The sequence below is a fragment of the Salvelinus alpinus genome, chromosome 7 (assembly GCF_045679555.1).
Source record: "Salvelinus alpinus chromosome 7, SLU_Salpinus.1, whole genome shotgun sequence".
NCBI lineage: Eukaryota > Metazoa > Chordata > Actinopteri > Salmoniformes > Salmonidae > Salvelinus > Salvelinus alpinus.
In genome coordinates this window covers 2,438,001-2,456,027 of record NC_092092.1, presented here as the reverse complement: position 1 = coordinate 2,456,027, position 18,027 = coordinate 2,438,001, and the positions used below count along the sequence as shown (strand labels likewise).

Sequence of the window (18,027 nt, the reverse complement as noted above, 5' to 3'; positions counted from 1 at the left end):
TCTCTCCCACCTGTCTGTCTCTCTCTACTCTCTCTTCTCTGTCTACGCTCTCTCCCACCTGTCTGTCTCTCTCTACTCTCTCTACTCTGTCTACTCTCTCTCCCACCTGTCTGTCTCTCTCTACTCTCTCTACTCTCGTCTACTCTCTCTCTCCCACCTGTCTGTCTCTCTCTACTCTCTCTCTCTGTCTACTCTCTCTCCCACCTGTCTGTCTCTCTCTACTCTCTCTCTCTCTGTCTACTCTCTCTCCCACCTGTCTGTCTCTCTCTACTCTCTCTCTGTCTACTCTCTCTCCCACCTGTCTGTCTCTCTCTACTCTCTCTACTCTGTCTACTCTCTCTCCCACCTGTCTGTCTCTCTCTACTCTCTCTTCTCTGTCTACGCTCTCTCCCACCTGTCTGTCTCTCTCTACTCTCTCTACTCTGTCTACTCTCTCTCCCACCTGTCTGTCTCTCTCTACTCTCTCTACTCTGTCTACTCTCTCTCCCACCTGTCTGTCTCTCTCTACTCTCTCTGTCTACTCCAATGTTCTCACCCCGGGACTGCCGTGCAGAAGATATATCAGCCCACAGGGAGAAGCACGAGATTGAACTTCACTCAACTTACTAGAGCAGTGGTCTGTAAAAAACAACTATGATAAAGCCTTGTGTTCCTATTTTATTTTATTTTAGTCTTGTGCTGTTGGTGGTAGGTGCACCAGATTCAGCTGCCCTGAGCGCTGGGTAGGAGAACTGTTGCCATTTTAAACATTTCATATGTCTGTAGGTGCAAACTATGTCTTCCTGGTGGGCCCAGAGAGCAAATCAAATGCACTATAAACCTACCGCTGGCCAATCGGATGGCTCAGATTACCATGTCTGGCGGGCCCAGAGAGCAAATCAAATGCACTATAAACCTACCGCTGGCCAATCGGATGGCTCAGATTACCATGTCTGGCGGGCCCAGAGAGCAAATCAAATGCTCTATAAACGTACTTCTGGCCAATCGGATGGCTCAGATTACCATGTCTGGTGGGCCCCGAGAGCAAATCAAATGTACTATAAACCTACTTCTGGCCAATCGGATGGCTCAGATTACCATGTCTGGTGGGCCCCGAGAGCAAATCAAATGTACTATAAACCTACTTCTGGCCAATCGGATGGCTCAGATTACCATGTCTGGCGGGCCCAGAGAGCGAATCAAATGTACTATAAACCTACCGCTGGCCAATCGGATGGCTCAGATTACCATGTCTGGCGGGCCCAGAGAGCAAATCAAATGCACTATAAACGTACTTCTGGCCAATCGGATGGCTCAGATTACCGTGTCTGGCGGGCCCAGAGAGCAAATCAAATGCACTTTAAACCTACCGCTGGCCAATCGGATGGCTCAGATTACCGTGTCTGGCGGGCCCAGAGAGCAAATCAAATGCACTATAAACCTACCGCTGGCCAATCGGATGGCTCAGATTACCATGTCTGGCGGGCCCAGAGAGCAAATCAAATGCACTATAAACCTACCGCTGGCCAATCGAATGGCTCAGATTACCATGTCTGGCGGGCCCAGAGAGCAAATCAAATGCACTATAAACCTACCGCTGGCCAATCGGATGGCTCAGATGACCGTGTCTGCAGTAACATAGCAGACATAAAATAAATCTACAGCCAAATTGAGACTGTAAAATTTCAAAACGTTTAAAACCACGACTAGAGAGAAGAATACAGCAAAAAAAACTGCTGTTTTTATGAGTGACTTCCTGTCAGCACTGTCAATACTTTGTATTCACACTTTTACAGCCCATAAAATGCTTGTTCTTCCTATTTCCACTCCGACCTACAACAAGCACTGCAGCAGTAATGAATGAGTAGGACAGTGTATCTACAGGCTTGTGTTGTTGCCATTAGTGGTTTGTGTCTTTTTTAATATCGAGGAATATTTCACTTTCTCTGTTCATAGGAGTAACAACATGAATTGGTACATGAGGCAGAAATAATGAGGTGCGACTCGAGTTTCGCCATCGGCTGGAAGACGGTGTCCCTTTTTGGTCAGTGTCAGTGGAGGAAAGGGAGAGCGGAGGGATGTAGAGAGACGGACCCTCAGTCTGCTGCTCTCTCCCTCTGCTGAGACGGACCCTCAGTCTGCTGCTCTCTCCCTCAGCTGAGACGGACCCTCAGTCTGCTGCTCTCCCTCAGCTGAGACGGACCCTCAGTCTGCTGCTCTCTCCCTCCGCTGAGACTGGCCCTCAGTCTGCTGCTCTCTCCCTCTGCTGAGACTGACCCTCAGTCTGCTGCTCTCTCCCTCCGCTGAGACGGACCCTCAGTCTGCTGCTCTCTCCCTCTGCTGAGACGGACCCTCAGTCTGCTGCTCTCTCCCTCCGCTGAGACGGACCCTCAGTCTGCTGCTCTCTCCCTCCACTGAGACGGACCCTCAGTCTGCTGCTCTCTCCCTCCGCTGAGACTGACCCTCAGTCTGCTGCTCTCTCCCTCTGCTGAGACGGACCCTCAGTCTGCTGCTCTCTCCCTCCGCTGAGACTGACCCTCAGTCTGCTGCTCTCTCCCTCTGCTGAGACTGACCCTCAGTCTGCTGCTCTCTCCCTCTGCTGAGACTGACCCTCAGTCTGCTGCTCTCTCCCTCTGCTGAGACTGACCCTCAGTCTGCTGCTCTCTCCCTCTGCTGAGACTGACCCTCAGTCTGCTGCTCTCTCCCTCTGCTGAGACTGACCCTCAGTCTGCTGCTCTCTCCCTCTGCTGAGACGGACCCTCAGTCTGCTGCTCTCTCCCTCCACTGAGACTGACCCTCAGTCTGCTGCTCTCTCCCTCCGCTGAGACTGACCCTCAGTCTGCTGCTCTCTCCCTCCGCTGAGACTGACCCTCAGTCTGCTGCTCTCTCCCTCCGCTGAGACGGACCCTCAGTCTGCTGCTCTCTCCCTCCGCTGAGACGGACCCTCAGTCTGCTGCTCTCTCCCTCCGCTGAGACGGACCCTCAGTCTGCTGCTCTCTCCCTCCACTGAGACGGACCCCTCAGTCTGCTGCTCTCTCCCTCCGCTGAGACGGACCCTCAGTCTGCTGCTCTCTCCCTCCGCTGAGACGGACCCTCAGTCTGCTGCTCTCTCCCTCCGCTGAGACGGACCCTCAGTCTGCTGCTCTCTCCCTCCACTGAGACGGACCCTCAGTCTGCTGCTCTCTCCCTCCGCTGAGACGGACCCTCAGTCTACTGCTCTCTCCCTCCGCTGAGACGGACCCTCAGTCTGCTGCTCTCTCCCTCCGCTGAGACGGACCCTCAGTCTGCTGCTCTCTCTCTCTGCTGAGACGGACCCTCAGTCTGCTGCTCTCTCCCTCAGCTGAGACTGACCCTCAGTCTGCTGCTCTCTCCCTCCGCTGAGACGGACCCTCAGTCTGCTGCTCTCTCCCTCCGCTGAGACGGACCCTCAGTCTGCTGCTCTCTCCCTCCGCTGAGACGAACCCTCAGTCTGCTGCTCTCTCCCTCTGCTGAGACGGACCCTCAGTCTGCTGCTCTCTCCCTCTGCTGAGACTGACCCTCAGTCTGCTGCTCTCTCCCTCCGCTGAGACTGACCCTCAGTCTGGTGCTCTCTCCCTCCGCTGAGACTGACCCTCAGTCTGGTGCTCTCTCCTTCCGCTGAGACGGACCCTCAGTCTGCTGCTCTCTCCCTCTGCTGAGACTGACCCTCAGTCTGCTGCTCTCTCCCTCCGCTGAGACGGACCCTCAGTCTGCTGCTCTCTCCCTCCACTGAGACGAACCCTCAGTCTGCTGCTCTCTCCCTCTGCTGAGACGGACCCTCAGTCTGCTGCTCTCTCTCTCTGCTGAGACTGACCCTCAGTCTGCTGCTCTCTCCCTCTGCTGAGACGGACCCTCAGTCTGCTGCTCTCTCCCTCTGCTGAGACTGACCCTCAGTCTGCTGCTCTCTCCCTCTGCTGAGACTGACCCTCAGTCTGCTGCTCTCTCCCTCTGCTGAGACGGATCCTCAGTCTGCTGCTCTCTCCCTCTGCTGAGACTGACCCTCAGTCTGCTGCTCTCTCCCTCCGCTGAGACTGACCCTCAGTCTGCTGCTCTCTCCCTCCGCTGAGACTGACCCTCAGTCTGCTGCTCTCTCCCTCTGCTGAGACGGACCCTCAGTCTGCTGCTCTCTCCCTCTGCTGAGACTGACCCTCAGTCTGCTGCTCTCTCCCTCTGCTGAGACTGACCCTCAGTCTGCTGCTCTCTCCCTCCGCTGAGACGGACCCTCAGTCTGCTGCTCTCTCCCTCCACTGAGACGAACCCTCAGTCTGCTGCTCTCTCCCTCTGCTGAGACGGACCCTCAGTCTGCTGCTCTCTCCCTCTGCTGAGACTGACCCTCAGTCTGCTGCTCTCTCCCTCTGCCGAGACTGACCCTCAGTCTGCTGCTCTCTCCCTCTGCTGAGACGGATCCTCAGTCTGCTGCTCTCTCTCTCTGCTGAGACGGACCCTCAGTCTGCTGCTCTCTCCCTCCGCTGAGACTGACCCTCAGTCTGCTGCTCTCTCCCTCCGCTGAGACTGACCCTCAGTCTGCTGCTCTCTCCCTCCACTGAGACTGACCCTCAGTCTGCTGCTCTCTCCCTCTGCTGAGACGGACCCTCAGTCTGCTGCTCTCTCCCTCCACTGAGACGGACCCCTCAGTCTGCTGCTCTCTCCCTCCGCTGAGACGGACCCTCAGTCTGCTGCTCTCTCCCTCCACTGAGACGGACCCTCAGTCTGCTGCTCTCTCCCTCCACTGAGACTGACCCTCAGTCTGCTGCTCTCTCCCTCCGCTGAGACGGACCCTCAGTCTACTGCTCTCTCCCTCCGCTGAGACGGACCCTCAGTCTGCTGCTCTCTCCCTCCGCTGAGACGGACCCTCAGTCTGCTGCTCTCTCTCTCTGCTGAGACGGACCCTCAGTCTGCTGCTCTCTCCCTCCGCTGAGACGGACCCTCAGTCTGCTGCTCTCTCCCTCCGCTGAGACGGACCCTCAGTCTGCTGCTCTCTCCCTCCGCTGAGACGGACCCTCAGTCTGCTGCTCTCTCCCTCCACTGAGACGGACCCTCAGTCTGCTGCTCTCTCCCTCTGCTGAGACTGACCATGAGATGCAGGCACCATCAGCCCAGTAAAATAAAAAGCAAATTATTTAAATGTATGCTCACTCAGATGTGCCTCAAAAGTAATACAACAACGGATCTATTACCGGTGTGATCGTATAGCCTACCTCAAATGTAGAAATATATATATTTTTAAATGTCCCGAACAACAAAGCATTGGTAGGTAAATTCAAGCAAAGCCAATATGCAGTGATAATGTATTGGGATAATGTATTGGGCCTATAGCCTACTGCACTAACCTCATTAATACTGAACTGTTTTTAATTGTTTTAAATTTGCTCAGAATGTTCCAAAGCTAAGCAACTATTCTGCACCCAGAAAGTTGTGGGAAGGTTGTAATACACAAAATAACCATTAGGACAACCAAGCTCTAAGAAACAGATGGTTCTCAGAACGTTGTGTGCTAGCTGGGTAATGGTATTTTAGATGTCCTGTGTTGTTTTGATGTTTGATTGTATTATTTTAAGTCTGGAACGATTCTTAAACACATTTTAAATAAAGTTGGATTTCATTTGGATATATTTGGGACTTGACTACTTCGGGAACCCAAACTACAGTAGATATCCTCCTTTTTTCCTAGTGTAAGAAATGTATGCATCAATACTGCAGAAACACTCTCTAAATACATGGCTCTGACCCAAACTAGATATCTTCCTTCTTCTCTATGAGTGACAGAAACCTTCCTGTCTGGTCCTCTATGTTGTGACGTTACCATAGAGATCAAAATATTTAGCAGATGTTATTGCGGATGTAACGAAATGCTTGTGTTCCTAGCTCCAACGGTGCAGTAATATCTAACAATTCAAGTATAGCACCCAAGTTGAAGAAGGAAACAATGCTCTGGGCGTTGTCTGATCCCAACCCATAGGAACGCCGGCCCAATTGACTACTTTAAAATGGCGGAAGCCCTCAATGGCAATGTCCGTGTAAAAATGGGTTATATCTAAGTGTGAGTCCTATAACCGGGTGGTGTAAAAACGGGTGGTGTAAAACCGGGTGGTGTCAAACCGGGTGGTGTGAAAACGGGTGGTGTAAACCGGGTGGTGTAAAAAAACGGGTGGTGTAAAAACCGGTGGGTTATTCAGAAAACTTGGCTCAGAATCGCTAGTCTCAATACTTACCACACACACACACACACACACACACACACACTTTTTACATTTACATTTTAGTCATTTAGCAGACGCTCTTATCCAGAGCGACTTACAGTAGAGTGCATACATTTTATTATTATTATTATTATTATTTTCTTTTTACATACTGAGATAAGGATATCCCTACCGGCCAAACCCTCCCTACCGGCCAAACCCTCCCTAACCCGGACGACGCTATGCCAATTGTGCGTCGCCCCACGGATCTCCCGGTTGCGGCCGGCTGCGACAGAGCCTGGGCGCGAACCCAGAGACTCTGGTGGCGCAGCTAGCACTGCGATGCAGTGCCCTAGACCACTGCGCCACCCGGGAGATGCACAAAACCCGGTGGGTTATTCAGAAAACTTGTCTCAGAATTCCTAGTCTCAATACTTACAAAACACACACACACACACACACACACGCGCGCGCGCACGCACGCACGCACGCACACACACGCACACGCACACGCACACTCACGCACGCACACGCACACGCACACGCACACGCACACACACAGAGAGAGAGAGGACAGTACAGACAGTCAGTGATGTCCTGGCCAATGGTTGTTCTCCCCGTCGTCCCCGACAACACACATAATAAACAGCAGCTCTCAACAACCTAATTGCCCATTAAGCAACACTCCAGCCCTCTTTCCCCTCCTTCATCTAGCTGCCTCTGTCGGGCCTCCTCTCCCCAGAGACCCAGCGGCACTACCTCCACTGCCTTGGTCGCCACCGTCCCGGCGGACAAAAAACTGGTTGTCATGACGTCATGATATGAATCAGCGATGTCACCTGGGACGTTGTGTTATGTGTTTACATGAAGCTGTATCGCTCTCTGTCAAACATCTGAAATCATCCTCTTTTTCTGTCTTTGTGTTTTCTGCCAAAAGATAGATTAATTAAATATACAATGAATTAATAAATGAAAGAGGTAATATATAATACATTATTGAATGAGTGATTTAACAAATTAATGATGTAATGAGTAAATAAATAAAATATAATAAATGAATGATGTAATGAATGAATGAAATATGTAATGAATGATTCATGTAATGAATGAATGAAATATATAATGAATGAAATATATAATGAATGATTTATGTAATGAATGAATTAAATATATAATGAATGAAATAGGTAATGAATGATTGATGTAATGAATGAATGAAATGTATAATGAATGAATGATGTAATGAATGAATTAAATATATACGATGAATAAAATATGTATTGAATGAATGAAAGAGCTCATGTCCTCCTCTGTCTTTTGTGTTGCAGGTCTGACGGACGACCAAGTGAAGGCGTATCTCTCCGTTCACCCTCAGACGCTGGACGAGTTTGTATCGGAGAGCGTGAGTTCAGAGACGCTGGACAGATGGCACAAGAGGTGGAAGAGCAGCGGTAGTCTGCCTGCAGGTAACACACACACACACACACACACACACACACACACACACACACACACACACACACACACACACACACACACACACACACACACACACACACACACACACACACACACACACACACACAATACCCTGTTACATCTGCCTCTATTGAGCACCAGATAGTTTATGAAGTGCTTATGAAGGCTTAATGAATAAGATATAAAGCCTTTATTAGAGCTGCAGGACCAATCTCACACCTCCCGTCTCCACGGAGGACAACCCCCGTTGTTTACAAGCCATTTGTGAATTGCCATTTACCAGACGTTTTTTAAAATATTTTTTATACAAAAAACGACTTACAGTCATGTGTGCATATATTTTACGTACTGGTGGCCCCGGGAATCGAACCCACAATCCTGGTGTTGCAAGCACCATGCTCTACCAGCTGAGCCTAACAGGACCAGGGAACGAGCACCGCTCCTATCACACTTTAAAAAAAATTATATATATTTTATTTTTTATTTTAGTTATTTAGCAGATTGTCTTATGCAGAGTGACTTACAGTTAGTGCAGTCATTTTAAGGTAGGTCGATGAGACAACCACATTTCCACCCCCCCATTTCAATGCATTCATTTATTCAGCCTGATGTGTGTCTACTTTAATCACGTCTCTGATGGACAGAATAGTAGACAGAAAGGAAGGAAGACAGAGAAAGAGGAGAGAGAAAGAGAAGGGAGAGACAGAGAAAGAGGAGAGAGGAGAGAGAAAGGGAGAGAGGAGAGAGAAAGGGAGAGACAGAAAAAGAGGAGAGAAAGAGAAGGGAGAGACAGAGAAAGAGGAGAGAGAAAGGGAGAGAGGAGAGAGAAATGGAGAGAGGAGAGAGAAAGGGAGAGACAGAAAAAGAGGAGAGAAAGAGAAGGGAGAGACAGAGAAAGAGGAGAGAGACAGAGAAGGGAGAGACAGAGCAAGAGGAGAGAGAAAGGGAGAGAGGAGAGAGAAAGGGAGAGAGGAGAGAGAAAGGGAGAGACAGAAAAAGAGGAGAGAAAGAGAAGGGAGAGACAGAGAAAGAGGAGAGAGAAAGAGAAGGGAGTGACAGAGAAAGAGGAGAGAGAAGGGAGAGAGGAGAGAGAAAGGGAGAGAGGAGAGAGAAAGGGAGAGACAGAAAAAGAGGAGAGAGAAAGAGAAGGGAGAGACAGAGAAAGAGGAGAGAGAAAGGGAGAGAGGAGAGAGAAAGGGAGAGACAGAAAAAGAGGAGAGAGAAAGAGAAGGGAGAGACAGAGAAAGAGGAGAGAGAAAGAGAAGGGAGAAACAGAGAAAGGGAGAGAGAGAAAGGAGAGAGAGAGGAGAGAGAGAAACAGAGAAAGGGAGAGAGAGAGAGAGAGAAACAGAGAAAGGGAGAGAGAGAGAGAAAGGGAGAGACAGAAAAAGAGGAGAGAGAAAGAGAAGGGAGAAACAGAGAAAGAGGAGAGAGAAAGGGAGAGAGGAGAGAGAAAGGGAGAGACAGAAAATGAGGAGAGAGAAAGAGAAGGGAGAGACAGAGAAAGAGGAGAGAGAAAGAGAAGGGAGAGACAGAGAAAGGGAGAGAGAGAAAGAGAAGGGAGATACAGAGAAAGAGGAGAGAGAAAGGGAGAGAGGAGAGAGAAAGGGAGAGACAGAAAAAGAGGAGAGAGAAAGAGAAGGGAGAGACAGAGAAAGAGGAGAGAGAAAGAGAAAGAGAAGGAAGAGACAGAGAAAGGGAGAGAGAGAAAGGAGAGAGAGAGAGAGGAGAGAGAGAAACAGAGAAAGGGAGAGAGAGAGAGAGAGAAACAGAGAAAGGGAGAGAGAGAGAAAGGGAGAGACAGAGAAAGGGAGCGAGAGAGAGAGAGAGAAAGGGAGAGAGAGGAGAGAGAGAAAGAGAAGGGAGAGAGAGAGAGAGAAACAGAGAAAGAGAGAGACAGAGAAAGGGAGAGAGAGAAAGAGGAGAGAGAGAAAGAGGAGAGAGAGAAAGGGAGAGAGAGGAGGGAGAGAAACAGAGGTAGGGAGAGCGAGAGAGAGAGAAAGAGGAGAGAGAGAGAGAGAGAAAGAGGAGAGAGCGAGAGAGAGAGAAAGAGGAGAGAGAGTGTGATCGACAGGATTAAGTAAAAGAGAGAGAGAAGGAGAGGGTCTGCCGGGTCTCTATGGGTCATTAGACGTGTTTGGAACGGGCACGTTGAGTCTGCGCTGCCCGACACACACACACACACACACACACACACACACACACACACACACACACACACACACACACACACACACACACACACACACACACACACACACACACACACACACACACACACACACACACACACACAGAGAGAGAGAGAGAGCGGCTTGCCTCACAGACCAAGCACATCCATCAATGGCCCACAGGCCTTGCTGGCCCTCCGCCCAGCTCTCCTACTGACGTCAGAAACAACCTCCTGGGACCAGCGCCGGTGGGCAGGCTGTGTGTGTGTGCAGGCTGTGTGTGGGTGGGCAGGCTGTGTGTGTGTGCAGGCTGTGTGTGGGTGGGCAGGCTGTGTGTGTGTGGGCAGGCTGTGTGTGTGTGGGCAGGCTGTGTGTGTGTGGGCAGGCTGTGTGTGTGTGGGCAGGCTGTGTGTGTGTGGGCAGGCTGTGTGTGTGTGGGCAGGCTGTGTGTGTGTGGGCAGGCTGTGTGTGGGTGGGCAGGCTGTGTGTGTGTGGGCAGGCTGTGTGTGTGTGGGCAGGCTGTGTGTGTGTGGGCAGGCTGTGTGTGGGTGTGTGTGGGGGCAGGCTGTGTGTGTGGGCAGGCTGTGTGTGTGTGGGCAGGCTGTGTGTGTGTGGGCAGGCTGTGTGTGTGTGGGCAGGCTGTGTGTGTGTGGGCAGGCTGTGTGTGTGTGTGCAGGCTGTGTGTGTGTGGGCAGGCTGTGTGTGTGTGTGCAGGCTGTGTGTGTGTGGGCAGGCTGTGTGTGTGTGCAGGCTGTGTGTGTGTGCAGGCTGTGTGTGTGTGGGCAGGCTGTGTGTGTGTGGGCAGGCTGTGTGTGTGTGGGCAGGCTGTGTGTGCAGGCTGTGTGTGTGTGGGCAGGCTGTGTGTGTGTGGGCAGGCTGTGTGTGTGTGTGGGCAGGCTGTGTGTGTGTGTGTGTGTGGGCAGGCTGTGTGTGTGTGGGCAGGCTGTGTGTGTGTGGGCAGGCTGTGTGTGTGTGCAGGCTGTGTGTGTGTGTGCAGGCTGTGTGTGTGTGTGTGTGTGTGTGTGTGTGCAGGCTGTGTGTGTGTGTGGGCAGGCGTGTGTGTGTGCAGGCGTGTGTCTGTGTGTGCAGGCTGTGTGTGTGTGGGCAGGCTGTGTGTGTGGGCAGGCTGTGTGTGTGTCTGCAGGCTGTGTGTGTGTGTGTGCAGGCTGTGTGTGTGTGTGCAGGCGTGTGTCTGTGTGTGCAGGCTGTGTGTGTGTGGGCAGGCTGTGTGTGTGGGCAGGCTGTGTGTGTGTGTGCAGGCTGTGTGTGTGTGTGTGTGCAGGCTGTGTGTGTGTGTGTGCAGGCTGTGTGTGTGTGTGCAGGCTGTGTGTGTGTGTGCAGGCTGTGTGTGTGTGTGTGCAGGCTGTGTGTGTGTGTGTGCAGGCTGTGTGTGTGTGTGTGCAGGCTGTGTGTGTGTGTGGGCAGGCTGTGTGTGTGTGCAGGCTGTGTGTGTGTGTGCATTCTGTGTGTGTGTGTGCAGGCTGTGTGTGTGTGTGCAGGCTGTGTGTGTGTGTGCATGCTGTGTGTGTGTGTGCAGGCTGTGTGTGTGTGTGTGCAGGCTGTGTGTGTGTGTGCAGGCGTGTGTGTGTGGGCAGGCTGTGTGTGTGTGTGCAGGCTGTGTGTGTGTGGGCAGGCTGTGTGTGTGTGTGGGCAGGCTGTGTGTGTGTGTGCAGGCTGTGTGTGTGTGTGCAGGCTGTGTGTGTATGTGTGTGTGTGTGCAGGCTGTGTGTGTGTGTGCAGGCTGTGTGTGTGTGGGCAGGCTGTGTGTGTGTGGGCAGGCTGTGTGTGTGTAGGCAGGCTGTGTGTGTGTGTGCAGGCTGTGTGTGTATGTGTGTGTGTGTGCAGGCTGTGTGTGTGTGGGCAGGCTGTGTGTGTGTGGGCAGGCTGTGTGTGTGTGTGCAGGCTGTGTGTGTGTGTGCAGGCTGTGTGTGTATGTGTGTGTGTGTGCAGGCTGTGTGTGTGTGTGCAGGCTGTGTGTGTGTGGGCAGGCTGTGTGTGTGTGGGCAGGCTGTGTGTGTGTAGGCAGGCTGTGTGTGTGTGTGCAGGCTGTGTGTGTATGTGTGTGTGTGTGCAGGCTGTGTGTGTGTGTGCAGGCTGTGTGTGTGTGGGCAGGCTGTGTGTGTGTGGGCAGGCTGTGTGTGTGTAGGCAGGCTGTGTGTGTGTGTGCAGGCTGTGTGTGTGTGTGCAGGCTGTGTGTGTGTGTGCAGGCGTGTGTGTGTGTGTGCAGGCGTGTGTGTGTGTGAGTGCTGGTAGATTTGTCGCATTTTAGAGCGGTTTTTCCATTTTTCTACATGAGGGCTACAGTCTAGAGTCGTGTTGCCAGCCATGCGGATAGGGTAGAGCAGGGTAGAGCACGCGAGGGCTACAGTCTAGAGTCGTGTTGCCAGCCATGCGGATAGGGTAGAGCAGGGTAGAGCACACGAGGGCTACAGTCTAGAGTCGTGTTGCCAGCCATGCGGATAGGGTGGAACAGGATAGGGTATTGCAGGGTAGAGCAGGGTAGGTTAGGGTGGGGTGGGTTAGGGTAGTGTATGGTAGGGTAGTGTATGGTAGGGAGGGACAATTAAACTACATCCAAAAGGGCACCCTATTCCCTATATAGTGCACTACTTTAGACCAGAGCCCTATAGAACCCTATTCCCTATATAGTGCACTACTTTAGACCAGAGCCCTATGGCACCCTATTCCCTATATAGTGCAATAGTTTTGAGTAGTGGCTTCCGTCTGGCCACTCTACCGTAAAGGCCCGATTGGTGGAGTGCTGCAGAGATGGTTGTCCTTCTGGAAGGTTCTCCCATCTCCACAGAGGAACTCTGTCAGAGTGACCATCAGGTTGTTGGTCACTTCCCTGACCAAGGCCCTTCTGCCCTGATTGCTCAGTTTGACCGGGCGACCAGCTCTAGGAAGAGTCTTGGTGGTTCTAAACTTCTTCCATTGAAGAATGATGGAGGCCACTGTGTTCTTGGGGACCTTCAATGCTGCATAAATGTTTTGGTACCCTTCCCCAGATCTGTGCCTCGACACAATCCTGTCTCGGAGCTCTACGGACAATTCCTTCGACCTCATGGCTCGGTTTTTGCTCTGACATGCACTGTCAACTGTGGGACCTTATATAGACAGGTGTGTGCCTTTACAAATCATGTCCAATCATTTTAATTTACCACAAGTGGACTCTAATCAAGTTGTAGAAACATCTCAAGGACGATCAATGGAAACAGGATACACCTGAGATCAATTCTTATAGTCTTATAGCAAAGGGTCTGAATACTTACATAAATAAGGCATTTCTGTTTTTTATTTTTAATATATTTACAAAAATGTCTAAAAATCTTTTTTCACTTTTCCATTATGGGGTATTATGTGTAGATTGATGAAAAATGATTTAATCCATTTTAGAATAAGGCTGTAACGTAACAAAATGTGGAAAAAGGGAAGGGGTCTGAATACTTTCCGAATGCAGTGTAGGTTATAGTGACACAGCCTCTATTTGTTGTCTCAATGACTATGTTTATTCTGTGTTGTTGTTTGTGTCGCACTGCTTTCCTTTATCTTGGCCAGGTCACAGTTGTTAAATGAGAACTTGTTCTCAACTGGCCTACCTGGTTAAATAAAGGTGAAATATATATATATTTTTAAAAACATGTTGATACTATGTTGTTACTGTTACCATTGGTGGAGCCCACAGAATCCACTAACCCTACCATGATTAGCTGACTGTTCCAAAACACACTGTGGGTTTTTCTAAATAACACTCTGTGGTTCTGTGAAATAGTGCGTTAGTGTGTGTGTGAAATAGAGCCTTAGGGTAGTATTTGGGTCAAATATTAACTGACCTGACTTTCACGTCAATGTAACACAGACCAACAATGTACAGTCTGTTTGAATGGTTCAGCAACACTGGGCCTGCATCCCAAATGCCACTCTGTTACTTTATATAGTGCACTACTGTTTGACCAGAGCCCTATGGACCCTGGTCAAAAGGAGTGCACTATATAGGGAGTAGGGTGCCATTTGGGACACAGACTGATATGTCTGAGGGCACAAAATATTAAGAACACCTGCTCTTTCCATCACATAGACTGACCAGGTGAATCCAGGTGAAAGATATGATCCCTTATTGATGTCACTTGTTAAATCCACTTTAATCAGTGTAGATGAAGGTGGAGGAGACATGTTAAATGAGGATTTTTAAGCCTTGAGACATTTGAGACATTTTGTATCTGTGTCGTTCAGAGGGTGAATGGGCAAGACAACATATTTAACTGTCTTTGAACGAGGTATGGTTGTAGGTGCCAGACACACCACATCTGCATATCACCCGTTAGTTAGAGACAGGGTTGTTTGTCTCTGCACTAATCACCCGTTAGTTAGAAACAGGGTTGTTTGTCTCTGTACTAATCACCCGTTAGTTAGAGACAGGGTTGTTTGTCTCTGCACTAATCACCCGTTAGTTAGAGACATGGTTGTTTGTCTCTGTACTAATCACCCGTTAGTTAGAGACAGGGTTGTTTGTCTCTGCACTAATCACCCGTTAGTTAGAGACAGGGTTGTTTGTCTCTGCACTAATCACCCGTTAGTTAGAGACAGGGTTGTTTGTCTCTGCACTAATCACCCGTTAGTTAGAGACAGGGTTGTTTGTCTCTGCACTAATCACCCGTTAGTTAGAGACAGGGTTGTTTGTCTCTGCACTAATCACCCGTTAGTTAGAGACAGGGTTGTTTGTCTCTGCATTCACGTCCTACAGTAACGCGGTAATAAGAAAAATCACATCTTTGAATATAAATGGTTTTGTTTTACCTATTACAAATACTTTGTTTGGCTTTTGTAGGTAGATTTATCCAATCCAAGTGTACTTGTCATACTGTATGCACAGGATACAGCGAAGTTTAACTCAGTACAATGAAATGCTTACTTGCTTTTACTTATTCCATGAGTGTGGTGTGGTGGTGACCACACACTCTACTACAGGGAAGATGGACTCCACCCAAACCATCTAGGAGGCTGAACCCTCTCGTTCATATCTACTCGCTGCCAAGCCCTGCTCAGGTAATACCTCCCGTCCGGTTCGAAGCGTTGTCGTCGTACTATAGTGCCACGGAGTGTCGTAATCTTGTACCCCATTCGATTGAATAGATCTGCTATTGTGCACTCCAAAAGAGAAGACCCACTGTGGTCTGCTCCACCCAGTACTATTAGTGCAAATGTGAATTCCTTATTCTTTAATAGCCCCCTCTGTTTTCAAATCACGTAGAGGGCTTGGGCTGTTGCACTATAGCAACCACAGCCCCTTGTTAGTCAGTTTATAACAGTTTATAACAGTTTATAACATTCCATCATTAGTTACTCTGAGAGGTCTTCATGCTGGACATTGGCTGCGGCCTCAGGCCCTATGGTGTTAACCTTGGAAAAGTAATTCACATTTCTACTCCTTCCTCTGTTACAAATAAGGATAGACCAAATGAGTCAGTTCTATGCAATCTGATAGCCATACCAACTATATCAATATTAACCATGAGACAGGGCCTGTAACCTCCCATTGAACGTAGCTTGTTTGAGTTGAACACACTGTGTGTCTTACAATTCGTAAAGGACTTTGGGTTGATGCATCTGAACATTAGGAGCTTACTTCCTGAATGGGATTACATCACTTCCTGAACTGGATTACATCAAGATCTGGGCTATGCAGACAAATCTGGACATTCTGGTATTTACTGTAACGTGGATCTCTGGGGTTAGTGTGGACTCTGATATTAATATTGAAGGTTATAATGTGTTCAGAGTTGACAGACAGGGCAGAGGTGGTGGAGGGGTCATTCTTATAAAACAATAATGTCTCTTTACTGAAATCCATTTCCCTTGCTAACATCTTTAGCTACTATCTTTAAGCCTTTGTCTGGGGAAACATGTCTCCATAACTGTTATAGCGTCCTCCCTCGGCTAGGGACTAGTTTGTCGTCTTCTTTTGTTAAATCAGAAGTTATTATCCTGGGTGACCTCAATTAGGATTGGGAAATATGCAGGCGTCAGACAATCTAAAAGACGTGTAATGATCTAAACCTAACCCAGATGGTGACTAAACCTAACACGGCCCAACCCTTAAAGATCCTTCAAAGTCAAACTCTGATTGATCTCATTCTAACGAAAACCACCAGAGGAATATGTTTCTACTGTTATCTTCGCAGAAAGACGTTAGTGACCGTTACCCAGTGACCGTTACCCAGTGACCGTTACCCAGTGACCGTTACCCAGTTGTTTGTGACAGAGATGTGAAAATACTAAACAAATCTAAAGCCTTGTGACATCACAAAGAGGAACTTTAAAAACTTCAGTGATCATGCTTTTTCTTTAAACAATCTTTATTTTTGTGATCTTGATTGTATTTCAGCGCTCCCTCTTACTTGATTCAGCGATGAGCCTCTTTGTCTTCTATACTATTGTGGATAGTCATGCTCCCTTTATATAATGGAGGGTTAAAGGTTGATTGAATGCCTGGTACATGCCGCAATTATCAGAAGTCATTTATAAAAGAGATGATGCTTGGTTCAAGGCCAGGAACACAGGCTTATGCCCGGACTGGCAAGCTTTTAAGCAACTGAGGAATCATTGTGAGTCAAATCAGAAAGGCTAAATCTAATTGTTATGTAACTGCTCTTTCGGATTGTAACGGGAACCCGGCTAAGTTTCTGGAAAACTGTCAAATCCCTGAATGGTTCTACTTCCTCCACAACAAATTAATTCAGACACTGGCCTCATTACAGGAAATAAAATGCTATCATTGATGCATTTAATCACCATTTTATTTCAGCAGGCGATCTCTTTGAAAACTTCTACGCCTATTCATAATGATACTGGGCAGGATGGTGATAGGGGGAACTTGCTGAATGATCAGAGGAAGGATAGTCAAAGCTTTTCTTTTAGGCTATTTTCAGAAAAATACATCCTGGATGCTTTACTAGCAATAGACAAGAAATCCCCAGGAGCCGACCAATTGGATCCCGGTCTGGTTAAGTGTGCAGCGCCCATCATTGTTGTCTCAATAACCACCATTTTTATTTCACATTGTTGTCAGGAAATATTCCAAAAGTATGTAATCAGCTCTTGTGCTTCTACTCCATAAGGGGGATGGTAATAACTGTAATAATTATCACCACATTTCAAGGCTTCCTGGTCTAGCTAAGATTCTTGAATCACTGGTAAATGTACAGCTTGGCTCTTTTTTATCTGAGAAATGTATTCTGAATATAAACCAATCAGGGTTTAGGCCTTGGCATCCAATCAGGGTTTAGGCCTGGACATCCAATCAGGGTTTAGGCATGGGCATCCAATCAGGGATTAGTCCTGGACATCCAATCAGGGTTTAGTCCTGGACATCCAATCAGGGTTTAGGCCTGGACATCCAATCAGGGGTTAGGCCTGGACATCCAATCAGGTTGTAGTCCAGGACATCCAATCAGAGTGTAGTCCTGGGCATCCAATCAGGGTTTAGTCCTGGACATCCAATCAGGGTGTAGTCCTGGGCATCCAATCAGGGTTTAGTCCTGGACATCCAATCAGGTTGTAGTCCAGGACATCCAATCAGAGTTTAGTCCTGGACATCCAATCAGGGTTTAGGCCTGGACATCCAATCAGGGTTTAGGCCTGGACATCCAATCAGGGTTTAGTCCTGGACATCCAATCAGGGTTTAGTCCTGGACATCCAATCAGGGTTTAGTCCTGGACATCCAATCGGGGTTTAGTCCTGGACATCCAATCAGGGTTTAGTCCTGGACATCCAATCAGGGTTTAGTCCTGGACATCCAATCAGGGTTTAGTCCTGGACATCCAATCAGGGTTTAGTCCTGGACATCCAATCAGGGTTTAGTCCTGGACATCCAATCAGGGTTTAGTCCTGGACATCCAATCAGGGTTTAGTCCTGGACATCCAATCAGGGTGTAGTCCTGGACATCCAATCAGGGTTTAGTCCTGGACATCCAATCAGGGTTTAGTCCTGGACATCCAATCAGGGTTTAGTCCTGGACATCCAATCAGGGTTTAGTCCTGGACATCCAATCAGGGTTTAGTCCTGGACATCCAATCGGGGTTTAGTCCTGGACATCCAATCAGGGTTTAGTCCTGGACATATCACTATGACAGTAAACCACTTTAGTTGTTAATGATCTTGTCAGTGATTTAGACACTAAAATGACATGTGCTGCTTTGT

The 18,027-nt window shown here is 49.0% G+C and overlaps 2 protein-coding genes across 2 annotated transcripts in view; one reads left to right on the top strand and one right to left on the bottom strand.

Moving 5' to 3' along the window:
• The window catches only part of LOC139580328 (calcium uniporter protein, mitochondrial-like), a 518,594-nt gene that overhangs the window by 204,818 nt on the left and 295,749 nt on the right, over positions 1-18,027 (bottom strand). The window lies entirely within an intron of this gene.
• Positions 1-18,027, top strand: part of LOC139580326 (cAMP and cAMP-inhibited cGMP 3',5'-cyclic phosphodiesterase 10A-like) — a 159,329-nt gene that overhangs the window by 25,484 nt on the left and 115,818 nt on the right. Inside the window, exon 2 of the mRNA XM_071408878.1 lies at positions 7,505-7,642. Within this exon, the coding sequence (XP_071264979.1) occupies positions 7,505-7,642 (138 nt within the window). The remainder of the gene's footprint in view (positions 1-7,504; positions 7,643-18,027) is intronic.